This window comes from Patagioenas fasciata, chromosome 3 (genome assembly GCF_037038585.1).
Source record: "Patagioenas fasciata isolate bPatFas1 chromosome 3, bPatFas1.hap1, whole genome shotgun sequence".
NCBI classification, from domain to species: Eukaryota; Metazoa; Chordata; class Aves; order Columbiformes; family Columbidae; genus Patagioenas; species Patagioenas fasciata.
This window is the reverse complement of record NC_092522.1, coordinates 58,900,652-58,926,203: the sequence shown is the minus strand read 5'-3', so window position 1 is coordinate 58,926,203 and position 25,552 is coordinate 58,900,652. Positions and strand designations below refer to the sequence as shown.

At 37.4% G+C, this 25,552-nt stretch overlaps 1 protein-coding gene across 2 annotated transcripts in view; it reads right to left on the bottom strand.

The window, feature by feature from the left end:
• Positions 1-25,552, bottom strand: part of LOC136100655 (damage-control phosphatase ARMT1) — a 52,217-nt gene that overhangs the window by 4,184 nt on the left and 22,481 nt on the right. For both annotated transcript variants that reach the window (XM_065835982.2, XM_065835983.2), the window contains 7 exons: positions 21,955-22,099; positions 20,091-20,276; positions 12,116-12,433; positions 5,797-5,997; positions 3,478-3,651; positions 2,017-2,259; positions 880-1,116 (listed from right to left, as the gene is read on the bottom strand). In XM_065835982.2, the coding sequence (XP_065692054.2) occupies positions 880-1,116; positions 2,017-2,259; positions 3,478-3,651; positions 5,797-5,997; positions 12,116-12,433; positions 20,091-20,276; positions 21,955-22,099 (1,504 nt within the window). The remainder of the gene's footprint in view (positions 1-879; positions 1,117-2,016; positions 2,260-3,477; positions 3,652-5,796; positions 5,998-12,115; positions 12,434-20,090; positions 20,277-21,954; positions 22,100-25,552) is intronic.

The following is a 25,552-nucleotide window of genomic DNA, read 5'->3' as shown; positions in this document are numbered from 1 at the left end:
TGGGGATAAGGAAGGAATTCTTGCATAATGGTTTAGGAGAAGTCAGGAAAAAACTCACATGTTAACTGTGAGAGACAGAGTTTAGAACAAATTCTCTGATTAGCAACTGTAACCTTTTTTTAAGTACAGATTTTAGCTAAGTAACTGTTAAGATACAGGAGAGTGTACTTTGAATACTGCTGGCAATTCTCATATTCCCAAAATGTATTTGAAATTTTCCTGTGATGCAGATGATTGCAGATACTGATGAATTATAAGTTGACATTTTTCTTTCACTGTCAGAAAAAGCATGAGAACTAGTATATCCTGTGCTTGAGCATTCTGCACTTTGTAGCCCAGTTTTCCCATGTTCTTCAAATTTGGCCAAAGAATACTGCAACAGTATTTAAATGGCTTGAAATGCCTTGGGTTCAGACAGTAAAAATTCAACATGTGTGGTTTTAGTAAGTACCTAGTATATGATTCCATGGAATAATTTCCTGAATATTAATCACACCTCCTTCTGTGTGCAGGATGCTTTGTTTGCTCATGAGACATATGAAGAAATCAAATTTTCCTGCCAAATTTCCAACATTCATTATAAAACAAAACAGTGCTAAAAAAAGATACTAGGATTTTAAAGCATTTTTCTACTTCTCCAAAAGGTGATATAATATTCTGCAATGAACAAATAAAATAATGCCTGTATTTAGTATGCATGCTCTTGCATATATAACTTGAAGAAAAGCTTTGCTTCTCAAAATCACAAGTATGAGCTAAAATTTCCTTGTTTAATAATGTTCACGAAAGTATTCAGCACAGCTGGACAAGTGTTCCACCTATACCACATTCTTATATTCTAAATGACAGCTAGCACTTGTCAAATACCTATACACCTACCTGTCTCTCTCTTTTTGCTAATTCTGCAAGGGTTGTTTTAAGCACCTTTATCTCGCTAGTTACTGCTTCTAACATATTTTTGTTTTTTTCTTTATCTTCAGTAGCTTTACGCTCCTTTAAAAGAAGTTCTGATTTGACAGAAGTAAGTTGTTTCTCGGTTTTTTCTTTCATTCTTTCCAATTTGCCTTGAGACTTACTGAGTTCTTCTATTGTTCTGCTCTGCTCCAAAGTTTTGATCTGCAATAACATAAAGTAATGTTAAATTTGTCACACTTTTCCGTCTAACTTGAACAAACAATAAAAATATCAGGAGTAATCAAGAATAAGCACTTCAATGTGGTTTCTTATGGGCTCTTGATGAAATCACATGTACATGTGAACTTAAAAGTTATTAAAGGAGTCCGGCCAATTTAAACTCAATTAACAAAAATATTTTTGTTTCAAAGACCACAAATTCTCTATAGGCTTTGTGACAAAACGTAACTGGACAGACAAAAAACCTCAGCCAGAGTTCACTCTTTGCTAGTCCCTGAAAAATGGTATGAAAAAGTATTGCCAAATGTTTTCCTGGCAAAAACCATTCTTTTGGAATATGCACCTACTTATCTACTTCCCTCTATCAGCCACAAGACATAAACCCACATAAAATCTATCTTCCTTTCTTCCAGTGCTGGCAAGCTATCAATGACTGCAAACTATTCGTATTCACCTGATTTAAAGCAGGTAATTTATTACTGCTGTGATGTAATAAAGCATGGGAACAATTAAAATTTAGCATCTTGCCTGTTTTGCACTGAAAAAAAAACCTTTTTCCCCCTTGTACCTTTCAGAATAGGTCTTCTGTGAGCAATGTATGAGAAAATATAAAATTACAACCATATTAACAGTAAAGAAAGGGATACATGTACTGTATTTTTCTTACACTAGCCTGAAAATTTACATTAAGCTTACCAGATACTACAAATTGCAAATAAGACAAATGGCAAAATACCCAAACACTGTAATATTATACTTGCTTTCCCCACCTAGATGGATTTCAGCCATTCTCCGTGAACACATTTATTGTAAATGAACTCCAGCTGTATCCACCTGGAATAGGAAAATGGATAGAAGCACAAATAAAACCTTTTAACTCACCTTAAGTTCATTGGTTTCAGACAGCTTGGCTTTGAGATCAGTATTCGCTTCCTTTGCCAGATCAAGCTGCTTCTGTAACCTCTCTGTCATCTTATGTAACTTTCTGACAGTGAGATTGGCCTCATCCCTCTCCAAAGCTAGGGCGGTCCTTACTTGCTTCTCTTCTTCCAGCTGGGTTATTTTCTGCCGCAGAAGGTTCATGTGTAGCTCTTTGCTTTCAAGTTTTTCTTTCTGAGTCTTCAACTAGTTTTCCAAACACAAGGATATTTGAAGAAAACATATGTGAAAGACAATGGTACTACACAGAGTGATTTTCAAACTTAATCTCTGTGTTCTAAGTTTAACCTGAGGTCCTACTCCTCTCTTGAAAACTCTGTAAAGCAGCATAAACATACATACACTAACTTGATACATCTTATATTACCAATTCATTGTGCTTCTCCATCCCTGAATTTGTGCACTGCCTTTTAGGATAAACTTACACAAAGACTGCACCTTATTGGAACATAAATAGCTGTGCATCATTCATAACATCAGAGATTGTCTGAAGTACAAGACACCAGTCAAATGCAAGAGGTGAGAGAGACTCATTAAGGAGACAGTGGTTTCAATGGTGGTAGTAAAAGACATTTCCATCTTTAATCAGTTAATTAAGGCTAGTGTGCAAGAAGGAAAATCAACATATAGAAATAAGAAAGCTTTCATCCACTGCTCCAATATAAGGCCCAGGAGCTTAGTTTTTTAATTTTGGCACTCAGGGAGCCACCTCTTTTCTTTTTAACTGGGCTGAGTTGCCAGGCTTTACTCTGGAACATCTGAGGAGTACCAACATACATACTATACTCCTTGCTAGAGAGGCAGTTGCTTCCAGAAAAAAAATACACCGTTGTTTTAAACCTTAAACAGATCTAATTCTAAGTTCTAAACCATTAGTGTCAGTCTAAAATGAGAAGATTTCACTCTGTCAGGATGATGGAGGGGTGTCTGACCAAATTTGAAGAGATTTGCTCCTAAAGGAGCGCAGTTCTTTTTGGAAATGTTGAAATTCTTGGTGAAGTACAACCAGCATCCTACTTGTTTCTAGAGAAATTTGTGTAAGATGCCCCACTTCCCAGCAGATCCTTTTAGATTTACATATCAGCAGTAGTTGTTCACGGAAGTATTACAAATGTGTATTAAAAAGTAGACGTATATACACATATAAACATGCATAACTCATATATTTATTGAAGAAGTTTTGAAAAGCAGTATCACATGTTTACCTGACTGGTGGTTTTAGTTGTTGTAACTTGCAGTCTGTTTGCACAGTTTGCAATGTTTACTATTTTGTATGTAATGGAAATCTTTGAAATTCTTTGTATATATACAAAGCTCCAATCTGCTGCCTCTAGCAAGCCACTATAAAAATACAGCCGTAACAATGTTTATCTTTGAAACAAACAGTACATCTTTTTTGCCTACCTTCCTTCTTAGGCTGTAGGCCATAGTCTTGTTTTCAATCACTGCATCACCTTCCAGTTTCACCAACTGCTCTACCCGGGCTAGAATCGCATCCACATTCATATCAAATCCAACCTCTGTTGCTAGGTTGTCCAGCTTCATCTTCTCATTAAGTTGCTCCAGAAATTTCAGATACTAAGATAAGATGTGGTAAAGTGGGTAAAAGAATAATAAAACTCCATTAAAAGTCCTGAAGCACAACTTAAAGGCAATTCCCCCTGTACTGACAACCAACTACACATAGCTGAGTCCACTGTTCACAAGAAATACTGTACTGAAAGGGTGTGTTTATAGTACACAGTCCTGACACAATTGCAAATTCTCTATTTGTCCCCTTTTAGTCAACATTTATTCTGCTCATACATCCCTGGATCTACAGTATTTATCTTCTTAGTAAGACCAGATGGTTTTTTTTGCTCCTCAGCAGTAAGAAGAGCACCAGGTATGTGTGTCTGCTGCTTCACACGACCACACATCAGCAGGGAGAAGTGAGAAACAACAACTACATCCCAACTAATTTGCAATTACTTGTGATTAGCTGTGATTGCCCACTGCTGTGAGCTCAGAAACAAATAAAATTGGTACCAGGGATGCCATGGGTGAGATCTGATGTAGCCTGCAGGAATGTTAACAGTTAGTATTTTACCCTTCTTTGGAACAGTTTAGAGATAACAGTTCTTGGTTTACAAATTGTTTTAAAGATTATTTTAATTGCATCGCCATCTGGTTTACTGATGCAAACACATACAGATACCAAATATTATTTATCTGTCTTTTCCTTCTTTTGTCCTGCCCTGCTAGCTCTTTAAAAATTGCATTAGTTCCCTGGTCTCAATTAGCCTCTTCCAAAATCCAAAGCTCTCCTTCTCACTAAGATCCAAGTTTGCCTTTGTTTTCTCTTACTTCTGTTGTAGGTCATAATCTTTGCAAAGAAACAACAAAAGAAAAAAAAAAAAGGAAAACAAACAAAACAGTTCAATAACTGTTGCTTGAGCCCAAGATGATAAAACGTAGCAAGAATCTTTTTGTTTCATGATGCTTCTAGCTGAAAAAGTTAAAAACAGCAGCAGCAAGCACTGAAGTTGTTTATTAAGAGAAAAAAAAATAAAAACAACAAAACACCACAGACAACAACAATCTCTTTATTTCAGCAAAATATAGAGAGAAATTAAACTAGGGCCACGTGTTCTTCACAGAGGAAGCAGAGGGGAAGGAACAGCTCCATTTTCTGTTTTGCTCCCAATGCAGTGGATGCCTCTTTCATAAAAGTTATTGGGCCATAAACTAATGCAAAACAGGCATAACCAAATTGTTGATTCTTTGCAAATTCAATTTCCTAACCATTGATCTTAGCCTGATAACATGCTACAACTCCACTATTCTTAGCTGTATTGGATGGCTGGTTTAGCTTTCCGGGTACTAATTCCTTTTTCAAACTCTTAATATATGGATGTGTTGTAGGCCAACAGTGTGTTCATTCATATAATTAATAAAAAAAGTAATCACAGTAGCCTAAGGATATAAAAGAATCACGGACTGCAAGATCTTGAGAGACTGCAAACCACATGATGTATTAGAGGAAGATGGAGAGATCAGAGAATCCTGGAAGGACCTATTTACAGGTTGGACATTAGGAAAAGGTTCTTCCCCCAGAGGGCAGTGGAGCACTGGAAGAGGCTCCCTGGGGAGGTGTCACGGCCCCAAGCCTGACAGTGCTCAAGAAGAAACTGGACAACGCCCTCAGACACATGGTGTGAACTGTGGAGTTGTCATATGCAGAGACAGGAGTTGGACTCGATGATCCTTGTGGGTTCCTCCCAACTCAGGACATTCTATGATTCTATGATTCATTCTACAGAGGCTTCTTTCCATCTGTTGGGGCTTTTCTGTTGGTTTGGGCGTTTGTCTTGGTTTTGTTTTGGTGTTTTGTTGGTTGCTTTTATTGTTTGGTTTGGGTTGGTTTTTTTTGGTGTGTTTTTTTTTGTTTTTTTGTTTTTTTTTTGTTGGATGGTTTGGTTTTTTTTTTGCGTTGTGTTTGTTTGCTTTGTTGGGGATTTTATTTTTTTGCATTAAATAGACTTTGAAGTCAAAAGCTTAGCTATTTTTTCCAAGTAAAATCTTTGCTCAAAGATATTACTGCTCCCTACAGGATGCCTGATTTGTCTAATTTGCATTATTTGCAGTACTGTGAATAATACTCCAGCTGATCAGTGCAATATGATTAGCTGTATCTCAGTCTTTAGTGACTTTTACATGAAAGAAAATAATGCATGCAACTACTTTTTGTTTCTCAAGCTTCAAACCATCTTGTATCAGATCTACAGACAGTAATTCATCTTCCAATTGTTTCAGTTGATCCTGGAAAGTCTCAGAACATTTTTCTGCTTTTCTGCTCCTCTTCAGAGCTTCTTGGTACAATCTGGTCTGGTTTTCCAAAGCTTCAGTCAATTTAGCTATTTGGGTTTCAAGCTGAGATACTATCTAGGGAGCAAGCAAACCAACAAGACATATGAGGTTAGGTGGATATAAAAGATGCATCCTCAAATTATTAAAAAGAGGGTAAAATATCTTTAAAATACATGCATTTCAAAAGACAAAAAGAAAAACACTTCCTGTAATCACCAGGAGAAAATGGTCTGCCATTGGTGACATGTGAGACATCCAAAAGTGAATGACAGAAACTGTATTTAAAATGAGTCAACTAACTAAAAGGGGCTAATATATATTTAAAAGTTAATACAAAGTATTTTAGACACAAATTTTCCAAAGATGTTAGCAAACCAGCAATATCTAGCAGTCAACTAACATTCTTTAAAATAAGCCAATAGTAGCACTAAGTCTACCAAGGAGCTGAGTGGAAAAAACAAATAAGTGATTTAGGAAATACATGCAGCATGTAGGTGAGAATGTAGATATCGATAACAAAGTCTCAGTGACATGCTTCCTAGTTGTAACTGTTAAAGGGTGTTTATCTAAAAGATTTTGCTTAAAAAAAAAAAAAAATCAAAAATCTGTAATCTAGAAGGGTAAGATTTCATAACAAGATAACAAGAAACGAGACTAAAAATTCTGAAAACACTTCTATGCTCTTAACTTTGCAACACCTACATGTGATTAATGGATTTTAAGTTGTAAACTACTTATAAATTAAATGCTTGAAACTATCTGATTGCACTGCTGCCAAATACTGAAAGACAGTTCTACTCAAAAAAGTTGCTTGCTTCCCTCTTTCCCTCTCTTTTCTTCTTACTGTCATATAATTATTTGGTTAAAGAAAATTAATTATGTTGTATTTGTAAGTCAGTGTTCAGACACTCATCCCCAACCAGTCTCTTCATTTTAAGCATCTGTTTGCCTCCTGTTAAAACAATGAACGCACAATAAGCACACAAAACTCCCATTAATTTTAACGTCACAAAAAGGTTTCCAACTTAGACCACAATTAAATGCAAACAATAGTTTGCACCCAACCAGCCTAAAAAACACTGAGAAATTACTGCTGCTAATACAATGGAATAAAATACTAAATGATAATAAAACTGCAAGAACCCACAGACACATTCAGTGCTTTTCTGCATCACATATCACCCAGCAGGGAAAAAAAGAAAAAAATTTGTCAGTAAGCGGTGCCCACAGAGACGCGCTGCTGCGGAGAACCCAGAGCCCTTTACCAGGCTGCAGAGCAGCTCTGGGTGCTGCCAAGCCACGTGGGGCTTTCACGAGCTTCAAACAAACATGAGAAGGTGAGGAATCACACCACAGAAGGTGAGGCCACAAAGCCACCAAGCTGTCAATTTATCATCCAGAACATCCTGGAGTAACCTTAGGGACAATCAACAACTTAGGGATTTCCTAAAACAGAGTTGTACCCTTATTACCCACCCATGCCTGTGTCCAGAGACTTACAAACGCTGCGTTTTTGGTCCTGCACCTCTGACCTCCACAATTTCCTCTGCCAACCACTTGTGCAGCTTGATCCACCAGACTGCAAAAAACCCACCACCTGCTTCTTATTTTAATGTGGACACCAGATAATTTCAAATGAAAACCTTTCATTCCTTGTGTTACAAGATGTTGCAAATACTCATTTCCAGAGGTAGCTCCTACCTTGGGGACAGGAGGCTTCATCCCTGCTGCAATTAAATAACCCTCAGTAAAATCTTTCTGAACTTTATTTTTCTCTTGTGCTAAGCTTTTATTTTCCTCTTGTGCTGAGAAAAGGGCATGTGCAAACACCAGGCCCAGCTCCACAGCACACCAGAACAGAAACCAGGCTACAGTGATGCTGTCAGTTCCCTCAACAACCCAAAGGTCACATAGATGGGCACGCGGAGGACTTGGGATTGAGTGTAAATAAGCAGTGTGTAGGATAACGTTACAAGGACCTTCACATCACAGCGGCAATTTTTTTCCCCTTCTTTTACAACAAAACAACTAAATATTCTCATCTTAGTATTACCTTGACAATCAATAAGATACATTGTTCTGGTTTGGTAAGATGTTATCTTGAACTTCCATTGCTTTGTATGTACCCATACAAACATGTGTGTGCACCTAGTGTAAAGTTTTTTCTTAAAATCTCTACTGGCTGAAAAGTATTAAAGCTGCCACATGTCTTATCAAGGTACTTACACACTTGTATTTTGCTTTACTGCATTGCACTCACTGTCCCAAGCTGAAAAGCTCTTTTCTATTGAATCTTTCCTTGCATGGAAGACTCTAGACACTCTCATGGCTCTTGCCAGTACTTTTTAAATTTGAATTTGTGCGTACTACTCAGAATGCAACAGACATAGATTTATACAGTGTCATAATCATTGTTTTCATTTTGTTCTCAACTTTTCTTCGATAATTTCTCAAATTCTGGTTGGTTGGGGTTTTCTTGGTCATCCCTAAGTCAATACATATTTTACTCTGCTTTTAATTTCGCAAATTATTTTCCACTCAATTCTTTTGTTTGGAAGAATAAAGTGGATAAATCCCTGAAACTAAATATGCATTTATTACACTGCCATAATAATCCTTTAGAAACAAGAACAAAAGGAGATTTTAATGGGAGCAGTAGTAGAGCCTAATTAATTTTGGCATTTAAGAGCCTGTATATCAATATGCAATGGCAAAAACTAGCAAAATTAAGACAATCTACAATCAGATCAGCTGTTCCCATCTCAGGTCAGATGGGCAGGTAATCAAGAAAAACAGTTTTGGTTGTATGAAATTAATCTGCTGCAACAGAACTGTGACAGAACTTGTCAAACAGGAAGGACTTGAACCGGGAGACCTCATAACCAGCACCGAGCTCATTGTGAACTGAGAGTATTTGCTTGGCTTGGACTCCAGGTGCCCGTGAACCCGTCTCATTTGTTACGAATAATACATGACAAAAACACCCCAGAGCTGTCCGAATATATTCAGATTATACACATCTTACTATAACTGCTGAAAAGATCATTAGGACACTGATTCAAAGGAGCTTCTTAATCCTGCAATCCTGACATTGTCACAGTATATGCTGATTTTTTTCAAATGAAATTACAATTTTTGCTAATGCTAATGTTAAGTGCTAGTATACAGGCTAACTCAGATGCCCTTCAGATACCAAAATCACAATAACCAGGAGACATAATCTGCAAGAGCATTTGAGATTTCACAGAAAACCTGACTATAGCAGTTGTAGTGAATAATTTTCTCACAAACCCTCTAAAATTTAGACTTTTCACGGCTCTATTTGACAGGTGCATGTGCAGAAGCCAGACACAGCTGATTGGTCTTGGATGTAACGATGAACCTTTTGCCATTTCATCTAGTGTATACGATCCTGTACACAGAACTCCTAGAGCAGCTGCAGTGGCGATTTAAACTTGAAAAACCAAAACCTGTATAGTGAAGGCACAAAAACACTCAGACAGGGAGGGTCCTTTTTCTCCCAGATTCTTGCACTGCATTTTCCTGATCCCACAAATCCAGCTTGCAAAGGCAAGTTGCTTACAGCAATGTCTTGACATAATTGAAACAATCTTTACTCAGGGAAAGGAAAGACCTAATGGTATTCCTCCTCCCACTACACATCAGCACATTCATTAGCACATTTTGAATTTCCAGCAGCAAGGCACTCACCTGCTGGATTCATAGGTCACTGTCCTGGCACTGCTGCTGGATCGCAGATACACAGGGGCTGTTTCAAAACAAGCTAGATTGGGCACCAGCAACACTACGGGCTAATTTACCTGTCAAGAAGTTCAATGACTCACTTTTCTGGGTCTTTTTTCTGAAGGCTGGACAGTTTACTGAAAAGTCTGTTAGAAATCCTAGCTCTAGACAATTAACATTTTTCTTGATTGACTGCTAGCAAGCATACATATGCTAGCACCGACGTTACATCAAAATCCTGGAAATTCACCCAGAGATGCAATAGGAATCTGATCAACACATATATACCAACATGTATATTCCTTACAAATGGAACCTTAGAAAACATTTGTTTTAATTCCGATTTGCATCAAGCAAAGCAGTTCACTGTAAAACTTCTTTTTGATGAAAAGTCTATGTTCTATTAGAAACAGATGCATAGGTGCATAATATTGGCATTTTAGCTCAGTTATTTCAAAGCCCTTAATCTTAATGTAGAAACTCTTCTGAGAATAGATGCCAGCACTGCTTTCATAACACTGTTCACTTTGGGGAAATGTAAATGTTTTTTTCCAAATGAGTCATAGCAGTAAAATATTAAAGCTTCATCACTTAAAATGCTCAGCAAACAGTGATCCACATTTCCTCATCCAACTACAATAACCAAATTCACCAAGCAATGTTAAATTTAAAGCTAATATTTATGGTTCAGGAAACTGAGCCACAAGCTGTTTGCTTTTTGTTTGTTTGTTTATAAAGGACTAGCATTTTGGAGGAATATTGCTAGAAGTATAGCAGACAATTGCTGTATTTGCTAGCAGAGGCAGAATGCTATGCTAAACATACCTGCCAGAGCTCCTCTATTTTATAAAAATAAACCAACAAAATCTGACAACTATAAGACCAGTATTGCATTTCCAAAGCACAGATTTAGGCAGCAGCAAACTGGAGCTGATCTAGGCTCTGTCTTAGTAATAAAGTTTTCCTTTTAGCACATGTATTTAATTTTGATAGCAATAGTACTGAAAAAAAAAAAAATCTCCATCCTCAGACCCCTAAAAACATTTTAAAAGGTGTCATTTTACATTGCAAAAGTCGATAGGGCTTTCTTGGGGCAAGGAAGGGACAGAGAGAGGTTAGAGCATGGCACCTAAATAAATTAACACTGCTAGGGAAAACTACCCATTTTCCTGAACTTCAGTTTCTTTACCTCTAAAATAAGAATAAACACATCTTCACAACAACAACAACAACAACAAAAAAGTTGATTATTGTATATTTTACAGTTCTCTGTAACAGAACATGACTTCTCCAAGCAACACTGCTACTTGGAAAAACAGTAACATTCCTCTCAAGCCTCTGGAAGTGTTCATATCTGCAACAAAATAGAGACCAAGTTTGAATCTTCCTGAATGCTCCCTGTCTGCAGGATGATCAAGTGGGCAACCCAGCAAGTAAAGCTAATATTAAGGAATAAATTCAGGAACAATGAGAACTGAAATAAGTAACGCACACTATGCATGTATTGATGTATATCCACAAAGAGTCCAACAGCTGCTCAATGTAGTACACAAATGGCCTTAACCACAACTGAATCTTGCAAAAGCAGGAGGTCACCTAAAAGCATTCCCAGGAGCAAAACCTTTTTACTCAATTGCTACCAATCACCTTAAATTTCCCTTTCTCAGCAGTTCTCAAAATAACCAACATCTCAACAGAGTGTACTGCACACCAAAACACCAAATAATGCAAACAGACACGCACGTAAAATTCTCATTAGACTTCAATCTGAAAGCATTTTCAGTGCAGCGTCAGGATACTGACAGAGGTCCAACCATATTCTGGCTCACCTTCTTCCTGAGCTGTCCCTTCCCTACCTGCACATGCAAACACCACCAGCCAAAACACCTCCAGCCAGAGCATTAGAATTCTCAGCTGCCTTCATATTGCCATTCTCCTGCATGGTGAACAGTTACAGTTTCAACAGTGTTTAAGTGTAAAAATACTTTTTTCTTTTTAGGTACATGCTTAGAGTATTGGAGGGAAAAAAGTTACCTGGGGCAAATCATCAATTATATCTGCTTTGATAAACAGGTCAGTCCTTGAAGTCACTATTGTAGCAGCACATCCACACTTGTTCACATGTTCCGCTAAATCACAGTGACCATGCAGCCATTTTTGATGTCCGCTTAAGTGGCACTGAAACCAAATTTCAGTGTCTTAACTGAAGGAGCATTCCTTGTCTTTTCTTGTTAACAGCATCTATTATTAATTTCATTTCTGACCTCTTCCTACCTAATAAAACATAGATGCTTTTCACCTATTATGTCAAATGAATGGAAAACAAAAGGTCTCTGTAATTTCAAAACGTAAGGAGAACGAACCAACACACTAACAGACGAATAAAATGAAAAAGAATCTGAAAAGAATAAATACACACATTGGGCGAGTGCAGTAGTTGCTGACTTACTATTTCTTTACTCTCCTCTTTGCAATTTATTTCCTGGATCCTCTCCAAAATAGCCTTCTCAGAAGGTTTAACTATTGCAGATCTTCTGCTGAGTAGGGCAGCAATTTGCTCTTTAAAAGCCACTAAAGAGCTCTGAGCAGTCCTGGCCTCCTCTCTGCTGCTCTTCAAGCTTCCATTCAGCTCACTGGAAGATTTCTTCAGATTGTGCAGTTCCTGCTTTGAGGCGTCCAGATCTTTCTGGTTAGCAGTCAGTTTATCCTGGAGGTTTCTGATCTCCCTCTCCAAACTCTCTTTCCTTATTATAGCACTGTCAAGATCCTAAAATACATGAAAGATTAAACCAGGCTTTTGAAACTTGTCATAGCGCCTCCTCTCCACACACAAAGCAGGGAATGACTCAGAAGCAGGTACTGCAGATGGAAATATTAGGACCCATATTGCTCATATACACTCAACATCCAGGCCCCGAAGGAGAACTCCCACTGAAATTAATGAAAGCCCACAGCCTGTTGCAGCCACACTACAGACTAACCTCTTGCAATGGCCTGCAAGAAGTAATACATTAATAACTCTGCAGGTAAACAAGAACCATTTTTTTAATTGTAAAACTATTGATATCTTCTTTTTTCATTCAGATAATATGAGTTGGAAAACAAACAGTGAACAACACGTAACACAAATAAAGCAAAAGTACTACACCACAGAGTGGTGGAAGGGGCCTACAATGATCATCTATTCCAACTGCCTGGCCAAAAGAATACACACAAACTCTTTGAATATACTGCTAAGAGCAGAATTAGAGGTGATCTCCAAGATGCGCTTACCTGAGTGTGACAATAAGTCCTGAAATTATTTATACACAGAAATGGGGAGTGGGGGACCAAACAAACAAACAAACAATTATGTTAAGATAGCATAAGAGAAGATGCAAATGCTTGAATACCAATTTCACCTCAAAGAAGAAATTCTGAAATCGTGAAGCACTAAGAAAAAAATTCAAAAAGGGCATTATTCTGAGCTATGTCATCTTCTGAAGAGAGCAAAATTCTTATTACCATAAGGTTGAATTTGCCAGAGGAGTAAAAGAAAGTCAATGAAGAACTGTTTCTTTCTGCAGAGCTGACAACTGTCTCTATCTGCTTCAGTCATCTTGTGAACCTCCCTCCTTACCCCACAATACCAACATCAAGCATGCTTATACTCTCATATACAAGAATAAAACTTGCAGTGAGACCAACTAAAAGTACAGCAAAGACTAAGTTTTCATTCCTTAGGGTATTATCTAATTGATAGGAAAAATTGGGAAATAAAATTACTTCACACAAGACACAAAATTATCCCAGAGATTGGCATATTTATAGAGAGTGAGTGAATTTCTCTGAAAGTTTCAGTTGTTTAGTAGAGGCTCTGTAAGGGGATTGATATCAACTAAGATTATGTACATTGGAGTTAAAGAATTGTTCCTGGAGCAGCTGTGAATACAGTGACCACTCGAGTCCCTCAGGGTCTACATGTGCTTGCTGTATAGCATAGTAAGTAATTTGTATGAATGGAATACATGCCAATCAAGGAGTATTTATGTAGATCAGCAGTGAGGATGGATTTAAAAAAGAGTTTGGGAGGCACCCATGGCAATGAAATATAAATATACGATACTAAAAATACTAACATTTTAGAATAGCTTCAAAAGGGCAAACATATGAACACATAAATGAAAACAACCCAAAACAAACCCTGTCATTTAGGAAATTATTTGTTGCTACCCCTTACTAAAGTAATTGTAGAACTCTCTCGGAAACAAATGTTGGCATGATTCCTTGCCATTTTCTCTTTTTTATTCTAAAAAGTCCTATTAATAGAAAATTCCCACCTATGTTCAAAATTACATTATGGTAATTACAGCAAAGAATAGAGTGTTTTATTTCAATTACAGTTATCAGCACTGTGTATTTTTCCTTTCAGAAAGGTAGTGCAAAATTAGTTTGCCAGTACCAAGGAGCTTACCTAATTACAATCTTGTTTCAAACTGTGAACACTTGCAAACACACACAGCTGAATGAAAAGATCAAAGCATAAAATAAAGAACTACAAGCCTCTTGATGCCCAATCCCGCCCCCCCCCCAAAAAAAAAACAAACAAAAAAAACCACCCAACACACACAACCACAAAACCCAACCAATTTACAGAATGAAAAGCTGCAAAACTCAAAACATTAAAATTCTGAACAATTTTCACTGAAACCTCTCTTGAATGGAGAGCATTTACAATGTCTAGCTTCAGCAAGGTCAGCCTGAATGCTGAACAGTATCTGGAAATTTAGGGACTGTGACACATGAAAGTGGTATCCCAAGTACAAGCAAACCCCTAAGAGCCTAAGTGATCAGTACAGGCAAATAAAACAATTTCCACACCAGAAGACTGAAAGGATAGATCTGCAGCAGCTCATAGTTTCTCTTTGACTCCTCAACATTTATGGCTAACATCCCATGGCTCTGAATTATATGAAGGTTTTAGTATGCAGGTTGTACGCTCAAAAAAGCTGCCCAGCACTGATACACAAGAAATTTTGAATATGGGAATAATTACGGAAACTGATGTTCAAAGAAAACAGAATTAGACGTTAGGTGGATTTACCCAGGGCAGACTGTGTCAATGACTGATGGTTAGACACAAGAGGTATGGCAGATCTACCATGGCAGTGCTCACCTGCAGATGTAGAAAGCACCACCAAAGGTTCTTAAAACTACCTTAGACCATAGCAAAAGGGCTCATACAGCACAGTGTTGCACTTAAAGTGACTCTCACTGAGGCTGGGACACAGCCTCCCCACACTCACCTGCTGGCACCCCACCTGCATGAGGACATGGGAGCACCCAGACCTCTGCACAAAACAGTGGCAAGGCCTCCCCCTCAGGAGAAATCCTGTGTTCAACATTACATCAGCTGCATCCACAGAGAATGAGTTCAACTGCAACAGGTGGGGGAAATTACTCCTGTCTTTTAAGCAGAGAGGGACTCTTCTGTAAGGAAAGGCTAAAAGAGCCGCATTTAACACTGTAGAATGAAGTGAAGGAGGTATGAACACATTAAAGAGGCAGACAAATGAAAGAGAGGATCAAGAAGGGATAAGATCTTTTAAGTAATAATATTTATAAATACATGTGCTCACTGTTGATCTCCATATTTACAATGCATTTTTTAAAAGCAGTGATAACTCTTCCTTAATATACTATATTCTTTCACATTTCTCAATATTTCAACTAGCATGTCCTATACACATATAAGGTCTGTCATTTCATCCAATACTAATCAAATTAGCCACTATTTCTGAGGCAGTTTTAAGTGTCAATCACATACTAACAATTAATATGTTTCAGCTTTGAATTTCTCTAGAATGTCTGAGTGAACACTACTTACTCCAAAGTGATTCAGGTGTTCAAACTCAGTTTTCTGGAGCTTTTAATTACCTCCTCTATTTTTGGTCAAAATTCAGTAACAATGACAGGGCCATCTTTTAAAGGGCTTTCCTCAGATTTTATGCGAAACATTCGTGCTAGATCATATAGCCGCAGTTGTTAACAGAGATGCAACGTTTGAATCAGGAAGCCCCAGAATGATGGAAGTTCAGAGGATACGTGGCCAAAAGTATTTCTGTCTGCTTGCTCACGCTCAAGCTACTGACCACTCTCACAGCTCAGACAACAGTTATTTGGCCTGACGTTGCAGATCCCTACATAATTGCTGTCCTTCACCAGCATCTAGCACTCTACAACCCCTGCCACAACCGCAAGTCCACCTCCTCCATTTTGTATCTTGGAGCTGCCATGTGTTAACCAATGCCCTTGTTACCCTCCCAGAGGAAACGTTGGGATTTTGGGCTTTCATCTGTCTTGAAGAGCAGATTATTTCTGTTATATAAAATGAGAGAGTTTTCAGACCAGAGAAGGATATTTGAACTTACATCGTCATTATTAATACTGGTACCTCAATCAGCATCAGGCTTTCAACATACTGAGTCAATTAAACACACATAGAAAAAAAAAATACATTAACAGTTATAATAAGGTATAAAAGGGAATGAAGCTATCTTCCAGATGAATTCTTACACCAGCTGCATCTCCAGTTACCACTGTTATACCACAAGGACTCTAAATTAGCTTGCTCTTGTCTCCCGTCTTCTCTGATAATTCAACCTGGAAATATTTGTGATGCCTGCTGAAACCCGTCCCTAATATGTACCTTCTTAATAAGAATGTCCTATAAACAACAAAAAAAATCCATGTTCTGACTGAGAAAGTCATTGCTTTATTTATCTACTGGGGGAAAAAAAAAAAAAAACAAACTTAAAACCATTTGGTTGTGCCTCCTGCAATCAAAGTGATTTGGTATATTCAAAATGTAGGCACTTTTCTCAAGTTTAGACAATTTCCTTAAATAATAAGTTTATCTTTTAATTAACTATGCATTTAATTATGTTTTCACACAATCAATTTTGTTAAATTCATACTGATTGGGTGTTATTTATCTAAGTTTTATTCATTAATAACAATTTAATACAAGTCAGTATTGAATACTGAAAAATATTTTAATGGTTAATTTTACATCACTAGTATATGCAGATATATTAGTATTAATTAAAATTGCTCAACTGTATTTCAAATCTGTTATTTAAAGACATTGTATGGTGCACATCTTTGAAAAACAGATGTTTAAACTAACACTTCAGAGGGAAACACAAATATTTCTATGTTGAATCATCAGCAAAGATGTGGAACAGAACAAGCCAGTTTACTAGTTCTTTTGGTTCATCAATGGCAACACTCCATGAAAGGCAAATCACCTGGAAGAAGAATATATGCATATTCCTCTATACCTTAAATAAATGTCATATAGGAATTTATTAAATACTAAAAAGAAACTTGGTTAGAGCAAATAAGACATTTTATGAAGACCTACATTCTCAAAGAATGTAATAACTCTATAATTACAATTATCATAATCAATAATCACTGTTCGGGCATACAGAAAGAAGGAACAGGTATTCTGATTCTCAGTCTAGAAATCTGGGCAACATTTAAAAATTATTTTGCATCAAATGCCAATGTGATATCCAGCACTGCCAGAATAAACGTATGCACAATATCTACAAAATTCCAGAAGCAAGCTCTTGCAATATTCGATCAAAAATGTGAGAAGTTCAGAATTCTTAAAGAAAAGTCAACCAAAACAGCTTGATGGCTTGCCATTTTTCCTTATATTAGTTTTGAGATTATATTAGTTTCTCTTGATTGCTGTTTGATATGATGCAGTGAGGCTAAGAGGGGAACAGATAAGATTATCATTCACTTGCTAATGCTACTCAAATGAAAACCAGCTAACTGCAACAAATATTTAAGTATCAAATGTACTAAAGAACATTCTGTATTATTCTCATATATTAACCTTATAACCTGCTAAAATATTGCTTGAATGTAACTATGCTGGCTTTCATTTTCTACATGAAGAATTTCAGAATCTATGATCTGTTTAAGCAATCGTTGGACAGCTGCCTTGTCCTGGGACACAAGGAAAGGCAGCTGGTCAAGAGAGGGAGTTTAGAGAAATCCCAAGTGAGGAGCAGGAGTGAAGAGCTACCCAGCAAGAAACACCAGCAGTGATTCAGAGAGGTGGCAGGGAACAGTGCCACGGCTGAGCTTTGCTGGAGGAGACTGACAGAACTGTCTGATGGCCTCTTAGAGACTCAGGAAGAATTCTGAGAGAAAACCAGGGGAAATGGGCCACCATTTCAACCTGTAATACACAAAACGGCCAATATGTTTGGCCCTGGGAGCTTCAGGCAAGAGTCAGTCATGCTCAGTCTCTGCTGGATAAACTCTGCTTCAGGCAATTCCATTCATTAAAGCTCAGAAAACAGTCCAGGAACAAGCCACCGTGTGTGTGCGTGTTCTCTGGCATGGGAATGGTATGGATTTTCATTTGCCACTTTCACAGGGAAACACATCACACGTGCAACTCTGTTCATGTGCTTATTTAAACTGCACAGCGAAGTATATGACGAAGTCAAACCAACTTTATACCACTGATGCCTTTCCTGTAGCCTAATAAGACACCTGCATCAAGGGAACAGAGGATGCCATACATCCTTCTTTAGATGTGTGGATACAAACCGTTTTTGGGTTTTTACTTATGTTTTGAATACTGAATGTCTTAACATGCCTTTATGAACACAAAACCTTCTGAACAGAATCTGCAGGCATCCGTGACCTCTAGGTAAGCCCTGATGGCAAACCCTTAATTTGAAAGGCAATGCTAATAATTTTGCAATACATTTCTATAAAATAGGTTAAATAAATTATGTATTTGGCATCTGCACAATAATCATAGGAAAATATTTTTCATACAACTAGATCAACTTTGGAAATGTTTTGGCAGTCAGAGCAAACCTGCAAAACATGTTACAAATGAAGTCCTCATCTTGGTTTAAAACACCTGATTCTGGCTTAATTAGCCAGCAACTCTGCCCTTACTCACACTCCTGTGTTGGCAGTGAAGTATGAGAAGAAAATGTTCTCAAAAGGGACCTGTTGAATTTTTGGTACAGGTTCTCTCTCAGTCCCACTTAAGTCTTAGAAAATTTTACACAGCTTGGTGAGAAGTATTTTCAGCAATAAGTAAAATTTATGACCCTTGTGATACTTCACATTTATCTTCCCTACAACAAATTCTTTCTTCTCCAGAGCATGCTGTTGGCTATTTCTCATGTCATAAGTATTTAGCCTGCAAACAAATCAGAACACTTTATCCTTAAAAGTGTATGCTGGTGATCTTCTGTTCAGGAAAACAGTAATGCCAGGGAGGTGGGGAAAATGTTCTATTACATTCACAAACCTACTTGCACAAGCTTGCTTTTATGTTAAAAACTTCTACAAACTCAGTCACACACAGCTCAGCTACATATTTAAAAGTCTAAGTTTCTTCTCATTTTTTTCTTATTCCTAGCCAACTACATTGCTCTAGTACCTGCAGGAAATTTCATTGTGGTTTTAGTAAACTGCTCCCTTTCCACGTTTATCGCTTAAATAAAAAGTAAAAAGGAAAACTGCTACAGAAGCTCACTTTGCTTGTCCATCCTTTGTACTGTACAAGAACTCTTAACAGTGAGTTCTCCTGAGGCAATTAAATCCTTAAATCACAACCTTTTCCAAATCATACCTAGGCTAATTTTGTGAATACGTGACTTAGAACTTAACTTGAATTTCTCATTTCAGCATCATTCCTGCTGCATGGATTTCCTCTATGGACTCCCCACAGCAAAACTGTGCTTTCCTGCAAGAGTCATCCTACTGCCTATAACTTTTGGGGTATGAGTCAGTTGAATATTTACAGTTACGAAATACAAGTTTATAAGATAGTGAAACAAGATAATATAGCGTGTCTGGAAGCCAAGACACTTTACTTTCAGTTCCAAAAGAATAGTATCTTATCATTTCCTTTCAATTCCTCCTTAGAATTTTTAAAGAAACTGAGTAGAAGAATCCTCAGGAAACTTATAATATCACATCAGTATTCTTTAAAAGAGCATTTTTCCATTGTTCCATGTTTGTGCCTCAGATATACTCATTAACTCTCTATGTTTGCACTGCTCTAAAAAATGTCTGTCTGTTTGTTTGTGCAAGCACAATAAAGACTACAACAATACAAAGAAAGCAAAAATACAAATTTGCAAGCATCTTTGGAAGACATCAAATCTAAATCAGACCTATTTTAAACAATATTATTGCTTAGCTTCCAGATATTCTCAAGCTTTAAAAAAGTTGAGAATAACCTTAGAAAAATGTCTTTTTTAAGAAAGACCCTAATCACCAAAAGTCTTTCAGAAACATTTTTCCTCATACAACTCCTATTGAAAAGTAATTTGAAATTTCAGGAAAGCATTTGAATACTAGATAATTATACACATCATGTAATTATGTACCTTACTAAGTTTTTCCACGTTTTGATAGTATCCTGCTGCCTTTTGCTGCTCTTTGCTCACTTCTGAAACAAGCCTCATGATAGTTTCTCTACTAGCTTTGGACTCCATCTCATAGACATTGGTTGCCTCTTGAAGAGCAGCAACTTGGTCTTTTAGTGTCAGATTTTCTTTACGTATTTCAGAAACCTAAAGAAATAATTCAAATATTAGTAACTTTTTAAAGCACTTAAAATTGCATATATCCCTCCCAGTACACCTGCTGCTAATCATCCCAATAAATACATAGTGTTTCTGGTAACCCCTAGGTCAGATTTATAATTACACTCTACCTCTCCTTTCTAAAAAAAAGTAGAAAGACAATTAAAATGAGAACTATATTCTCACTAGAAACCCACATCTTAGTGTAATGTGGTTCAGATTTACTCCCACGCAGTCTCTACGATCTGTTAAACAGGTGGAGAGCAACTGTCGCTCCATATCTGTGCATGACACGAAACAGGTCAGAAGATGAAAACAGATCATTTAGCTAACTTCATGTGAAAAGCAGACCATTTCCACTTGGTTTGTTAAGATTTATGCATCTCATTTGGAACACGAAACTGAAAGCCCCATTTTATGCTTGAAACCTCTTAAGCATGGGGAGATTTGAGTTAGTAACAGCTATCTCATAAGCGTATTCAAGGACAAGGCCAAATACCTGGTGGGCTGCTGTTCTGAGCACCCAACACCCTGGAAAAAGGGAGTCATTTCCAGGAGGACTCTAGGGCTGTTTCCAAGAAGTAGAATAGATGAATGCAAGCACTTCAAGGAGTGCATAAGGTAAAAAATATACCCTGACTCCCACTGGCAAGATGTTTTTTAAGACTAAGCCAGACCAATTCTGTCTTAAATAAAACCGTAAGGTGGAAAAGAAGCTAAATAGATGCGCCGTGACCCCAAATAGAAAAATGAGTTGCTAAGTTTTCCTAATGTACACAATTTTCAGCACAAATTAGGTTTCCCAAATAGATTTATTACTAAATTGTTAAGACAAGACATTAATGTATACTTTTTTTTAACTCCAGATATTTCCTTAACTTGAAGAATGTGAGAGTTACAACTTAGTACAATCATCTTTGCCCCTAATGACAATTAGCCAATTTTCATTAGAGTATTTATTACAATTTCAATTTTCTTGTAAGAAATTACTGTGATACGTACCAAGATAATCTTAATTTATTAAGTATTCCTTACAGCCAAGACTCTTCTAATGATATGAATATAATGAAACAGAATTTCCAAAAAAAAAAAAAAAAATCATGAAAAAAATCAGGGATAGCAAAGACTAGATGAACATGAGAAAAATCCATTAAATTAGGATAAATTCCCCTCCAGCAACATCAATAAAGGTTAAGAGTATATGAACAGTTTTCCTTTCCTAAATGGAAGCTTAGTTTTTGAAACTTCAGAAGCATTCTGAAGAGAAATAATGAAGTTTTATGAATAAGTCTCAAAACCACCACACAATTATTTACAGCATTTTGTTACAGGGCATAGTTTTAGTGTATGCTATTTCAGATACTACTATTTAATGGTAAGTCTGCTTGAAAGAAGTGTTAAGATCTAGAGGTACAGTTTACATGTCACGTAGTGACTCTCAGTGTCGAAGTTTTCAGGAAAGCTTTCAACTAAGTATTTAATCAGGGCTGTTCTTGGGAACTACAGGTTGATACAAAAATGGCCGAATATGGGGAAAAAAAAAAAAAAAAGAAGTCTTTCTTAAATTATAGCACTGTCTGCCAATCACTATTTAAACACAAAGATTCCTGTCTTCATCATTTGCTTCATTTCTTTGACAACCATTTCTTTGCCTATACATAATCACCTTTGATGTTAAACATTCCTGTGGTTTCTCTTTTTCTCTGATGTCTGTGTCTAAGAATCCAGAAAGCTGTGCAAGGAACTCTTCATACTTTCTGCTGATTTTGGAAGCTTGAGTCATGCTTTCTTCACACTGATTCAAATATTTACTAAATAGACAGAAAAAAAAACACACATCAGGATGAATGTTCTCTGAAACAGAATTCTAAATAAAAGACATTATCCTGAGATTATTGCTAGCTTCTGCGTACCACAAAATGAATTTTTAAAGTCACATATCTGTTATTTAATACATATAACTTTTGTTGTTGACTTGTGTGTAAACATTTCTTTATCTTTGTTTTTGATTAGCACTTTAAAGAATCCCATATATCTATGATCCCAACCTCATTCTCAGTACAAGATTTCCATAAAACACAAGAATCAAGTAATATCAATAAACAGTGCCCTCAAGAAACTAGAAACGGAGGCTGCAAGCAAAAGCTTAGGAAAAGCGAGGGGGAATAGAATTATCAAATTATAGTAAAAATATGCTAAAAGCAGTTCACATCCCCTCTCTCTCTAATGAAGCCGATGGCACCGATGAACAAAATCCAGGGAAAGATAAGCTTCTCCAGACTTATGGAAGTGCAGGACACCCAGAGTACCTATGAAGGAGCAGAAGCAGAGATGGGAGACAACACTTTGCTGTATCTCCAGTCTTCTGAAGCATAACACTACACATGAAGGCAAAGAAAGAGAGGAAAAAAGTGTAGACTAGAGTCAGGCTGAAGAAAACCATTAACAAAGAAAATTACAAGGGACTAACACAAAAGTATGAAGAAAAGGCAACTTTTTCATCATCAGTTTCACCACTCTCAAAAGGTGCCTATCATGCAAATACGTATCTCACATGAAGCATCTCTTATCAGCCTTTACAGCAGGTACTGGTTTGTAAATGCTCTGTAAGAACAAACAACCAAATAACAGTAGTCAGTTTAATTCATTGGCATAAATGTGGTTACATGGCTCCCTTGCCAGGGTCAGAGACAAGTCCAGCAGACAAGCATTGCCACAGTCTGTACAGGTAGCAAATGTATAGATCTAAATCTTGCTCACAATGCTGCAACGCTGAGCATTGAAAAACTACAAAGAAAAAACTGAAAAACTACAAAGAAACAGCTTAACAAAAATAGACAACCAAAGCAAGCTCAAAATGACCAGTAGCGTAACCCAAATATCAACTCCCATACCTCTCAGATAACACCCATTAGAGAGGTACTCATCAGTAGTAAAAATACAGTGCAAGAAACAAAACTATTGAGCTTCCAGTTGAGAAACAAGGTACTTTCTAAAGCAAGTCCTTCACAAAGATTTGAACACTAGAATAGAATGAGATGTGAGATATCACCAAACAGCTATCTAGAGCGAATATTGTATTGAAACTCATTTGCTTATGAAAGCATAGCACTATTCTCAGCTTTCAAGGTGGGCATGCTAGACATTTCTGGACTCAGAAGAGACTGGACAATGGCCTCAGACACATGGTGTGAACTGTGGGGTTGTCATATGCAGGGACAGGAGTTGGACTCAATGATCCTTGTGGGTCCCTTCCAACTCAGGACATTCTATGATTCGTTCTTTCGCATTTCTGATTTCTTCCTCTCTAGGCTGGCAATCAAACAGACAACAAAGCATCATTCCATAATCAAAAAGCAGTATGAGACTCTTATGGGAAACACACAGTGACTCAGTGAACTCAGTGTGGTAAACGGCTATAAGTCACTAAGCAAAACAGATGGTCCATGAAAAAATTGAAGATGTTGCCTTAGGAGGGAGACCAGGACAGTTATTGTCAATACTACAAAGTGGAAGAGAGTGGAAGAATAACAGAGGGGAAAGGAAAACATTAATTACTGCTCTGGACAGGATGAAGATGGTTCTATGCACAGCACACATCAGGAGCCTAAAGAGCTCTGCCTTCTACAGCAGGTGCTGGCCCTCAGAAAACAAGTGCCTCACAGTTTCCTCACCTCCAGGCACCTTCCTCTCCTCGATTGCCCATAAAAACTAAGCTGTGAGATGGTCGCTAAAATGCTGTCCCAAGGAGGGACATGTCCGAAGCAAAACAGCATAAGGCTTGAGACATACCATACATGCATGTCTATATGTTAGAATATTGTATCAGATTGACCACCAACCTCGCAAACTGCTCTGTGGCTCTGAAAAATTGAGGCACATCACACACGGAGCCACGCTTGCTTCTAAAAATAAAAAATCTGAAGTACAAAGCACATAATTGACAACTCTACGAATAACCTAATTACCTCCAGTAGGGCCCTAAAGGTGTGAGGTGTGAGCACCTAGAAAATAGGCAATCAGATACAAAAAAGAAGAATGCAGCTCTTTCACAGTTTTGCTAGCTCTTCAGAACTAATGAGCAAAGAGAAGGGGAGGGAAAAGGGCGGGGGGTGGGGGAAGCTTTTCACAGTTCAGGCTCTAAAAATACCTTGGCAATAGACCTGTTGAGTAGAAAAGCACCATTTTCAACAGGAGAGATGTACATCTTGGAAACCAACCACAGAAATCATTAAACATTTTTTTCTATATCCCTATTCTGTATTTCTAGGTATAGAATATAAATGTGCATTTCATGCCTCCTGGTTTGCTCTTCACTTTTAGTAGTAGTTTTCAGTGAAAATCTTTCTTGAATACCGCAGCAGATGCCTAATTAGGACTAGTCATGTGCCACATACTACTAAAGTGGTCAGGCTAAGCAACTAAAGTTCACTAAGTCAATACATTGACTAGTATTAAGTGGCACATGTAACCATTAGCTGAGGATGAGGAAAAGCTTTGAAAGAACACACTGTAGATTCATAATCAATCCCTCCAAAAGAGCAAGCTCACCCTCTGTTTGTCCCTTTCCTTTTGCCAGCACTCCAGGTGCACAGCAAACTGGAGCTAGAATTGGTAGAGCTGGAAATCAAGCTTTTTATTTTGCTCACTTCCCTCTGGGAGTAGTTCCCTGGTCTCAGATCACCACGCAGAAACACAAACAGAACTGTTGACACAAGTGTCATGGAGAAAACACAGCAGCCAGGACCACACTGGGAGACACGGCACAGCTTTGTGCCACATAAAATTGATCATATCCTTGCAACGATAGGCTAGTAAGATACACAGAATTTTGCCAGTTTTCTCAAGTGAATCAGGTAAACAGGACAGGAGGTTTTTCTTCCTTTTTTCCCAACAGAAGTATCATTTTAAAGAATCTTAACAACCATTATCTCAGAGAGTGTGATGTTTTCTGTGTTGCTAGGATGCATAATAGACTTCTTGGCTTGACTATATCCTCACTTATATGAGGATTATATCAAAAATCTTTGGCGATCAACATCAGCACTCTCCAGGCAGGGCTTTTGGCAAATCAGCTGCTAATAGACAAGGGCACTGCAATGGAGTTGTCTAGATTTTAAAATAACTTAATTATCCCCCTCTAACTCACAAAGCCTAAAAGAGCTTTGTGATAATACCGATTTGGGAAATACAGACACCTGGTGAACACTCACCTTGCACTTAACTAGTCAATATTGAGAGATATTAGCCTTGTAATGGTGAAA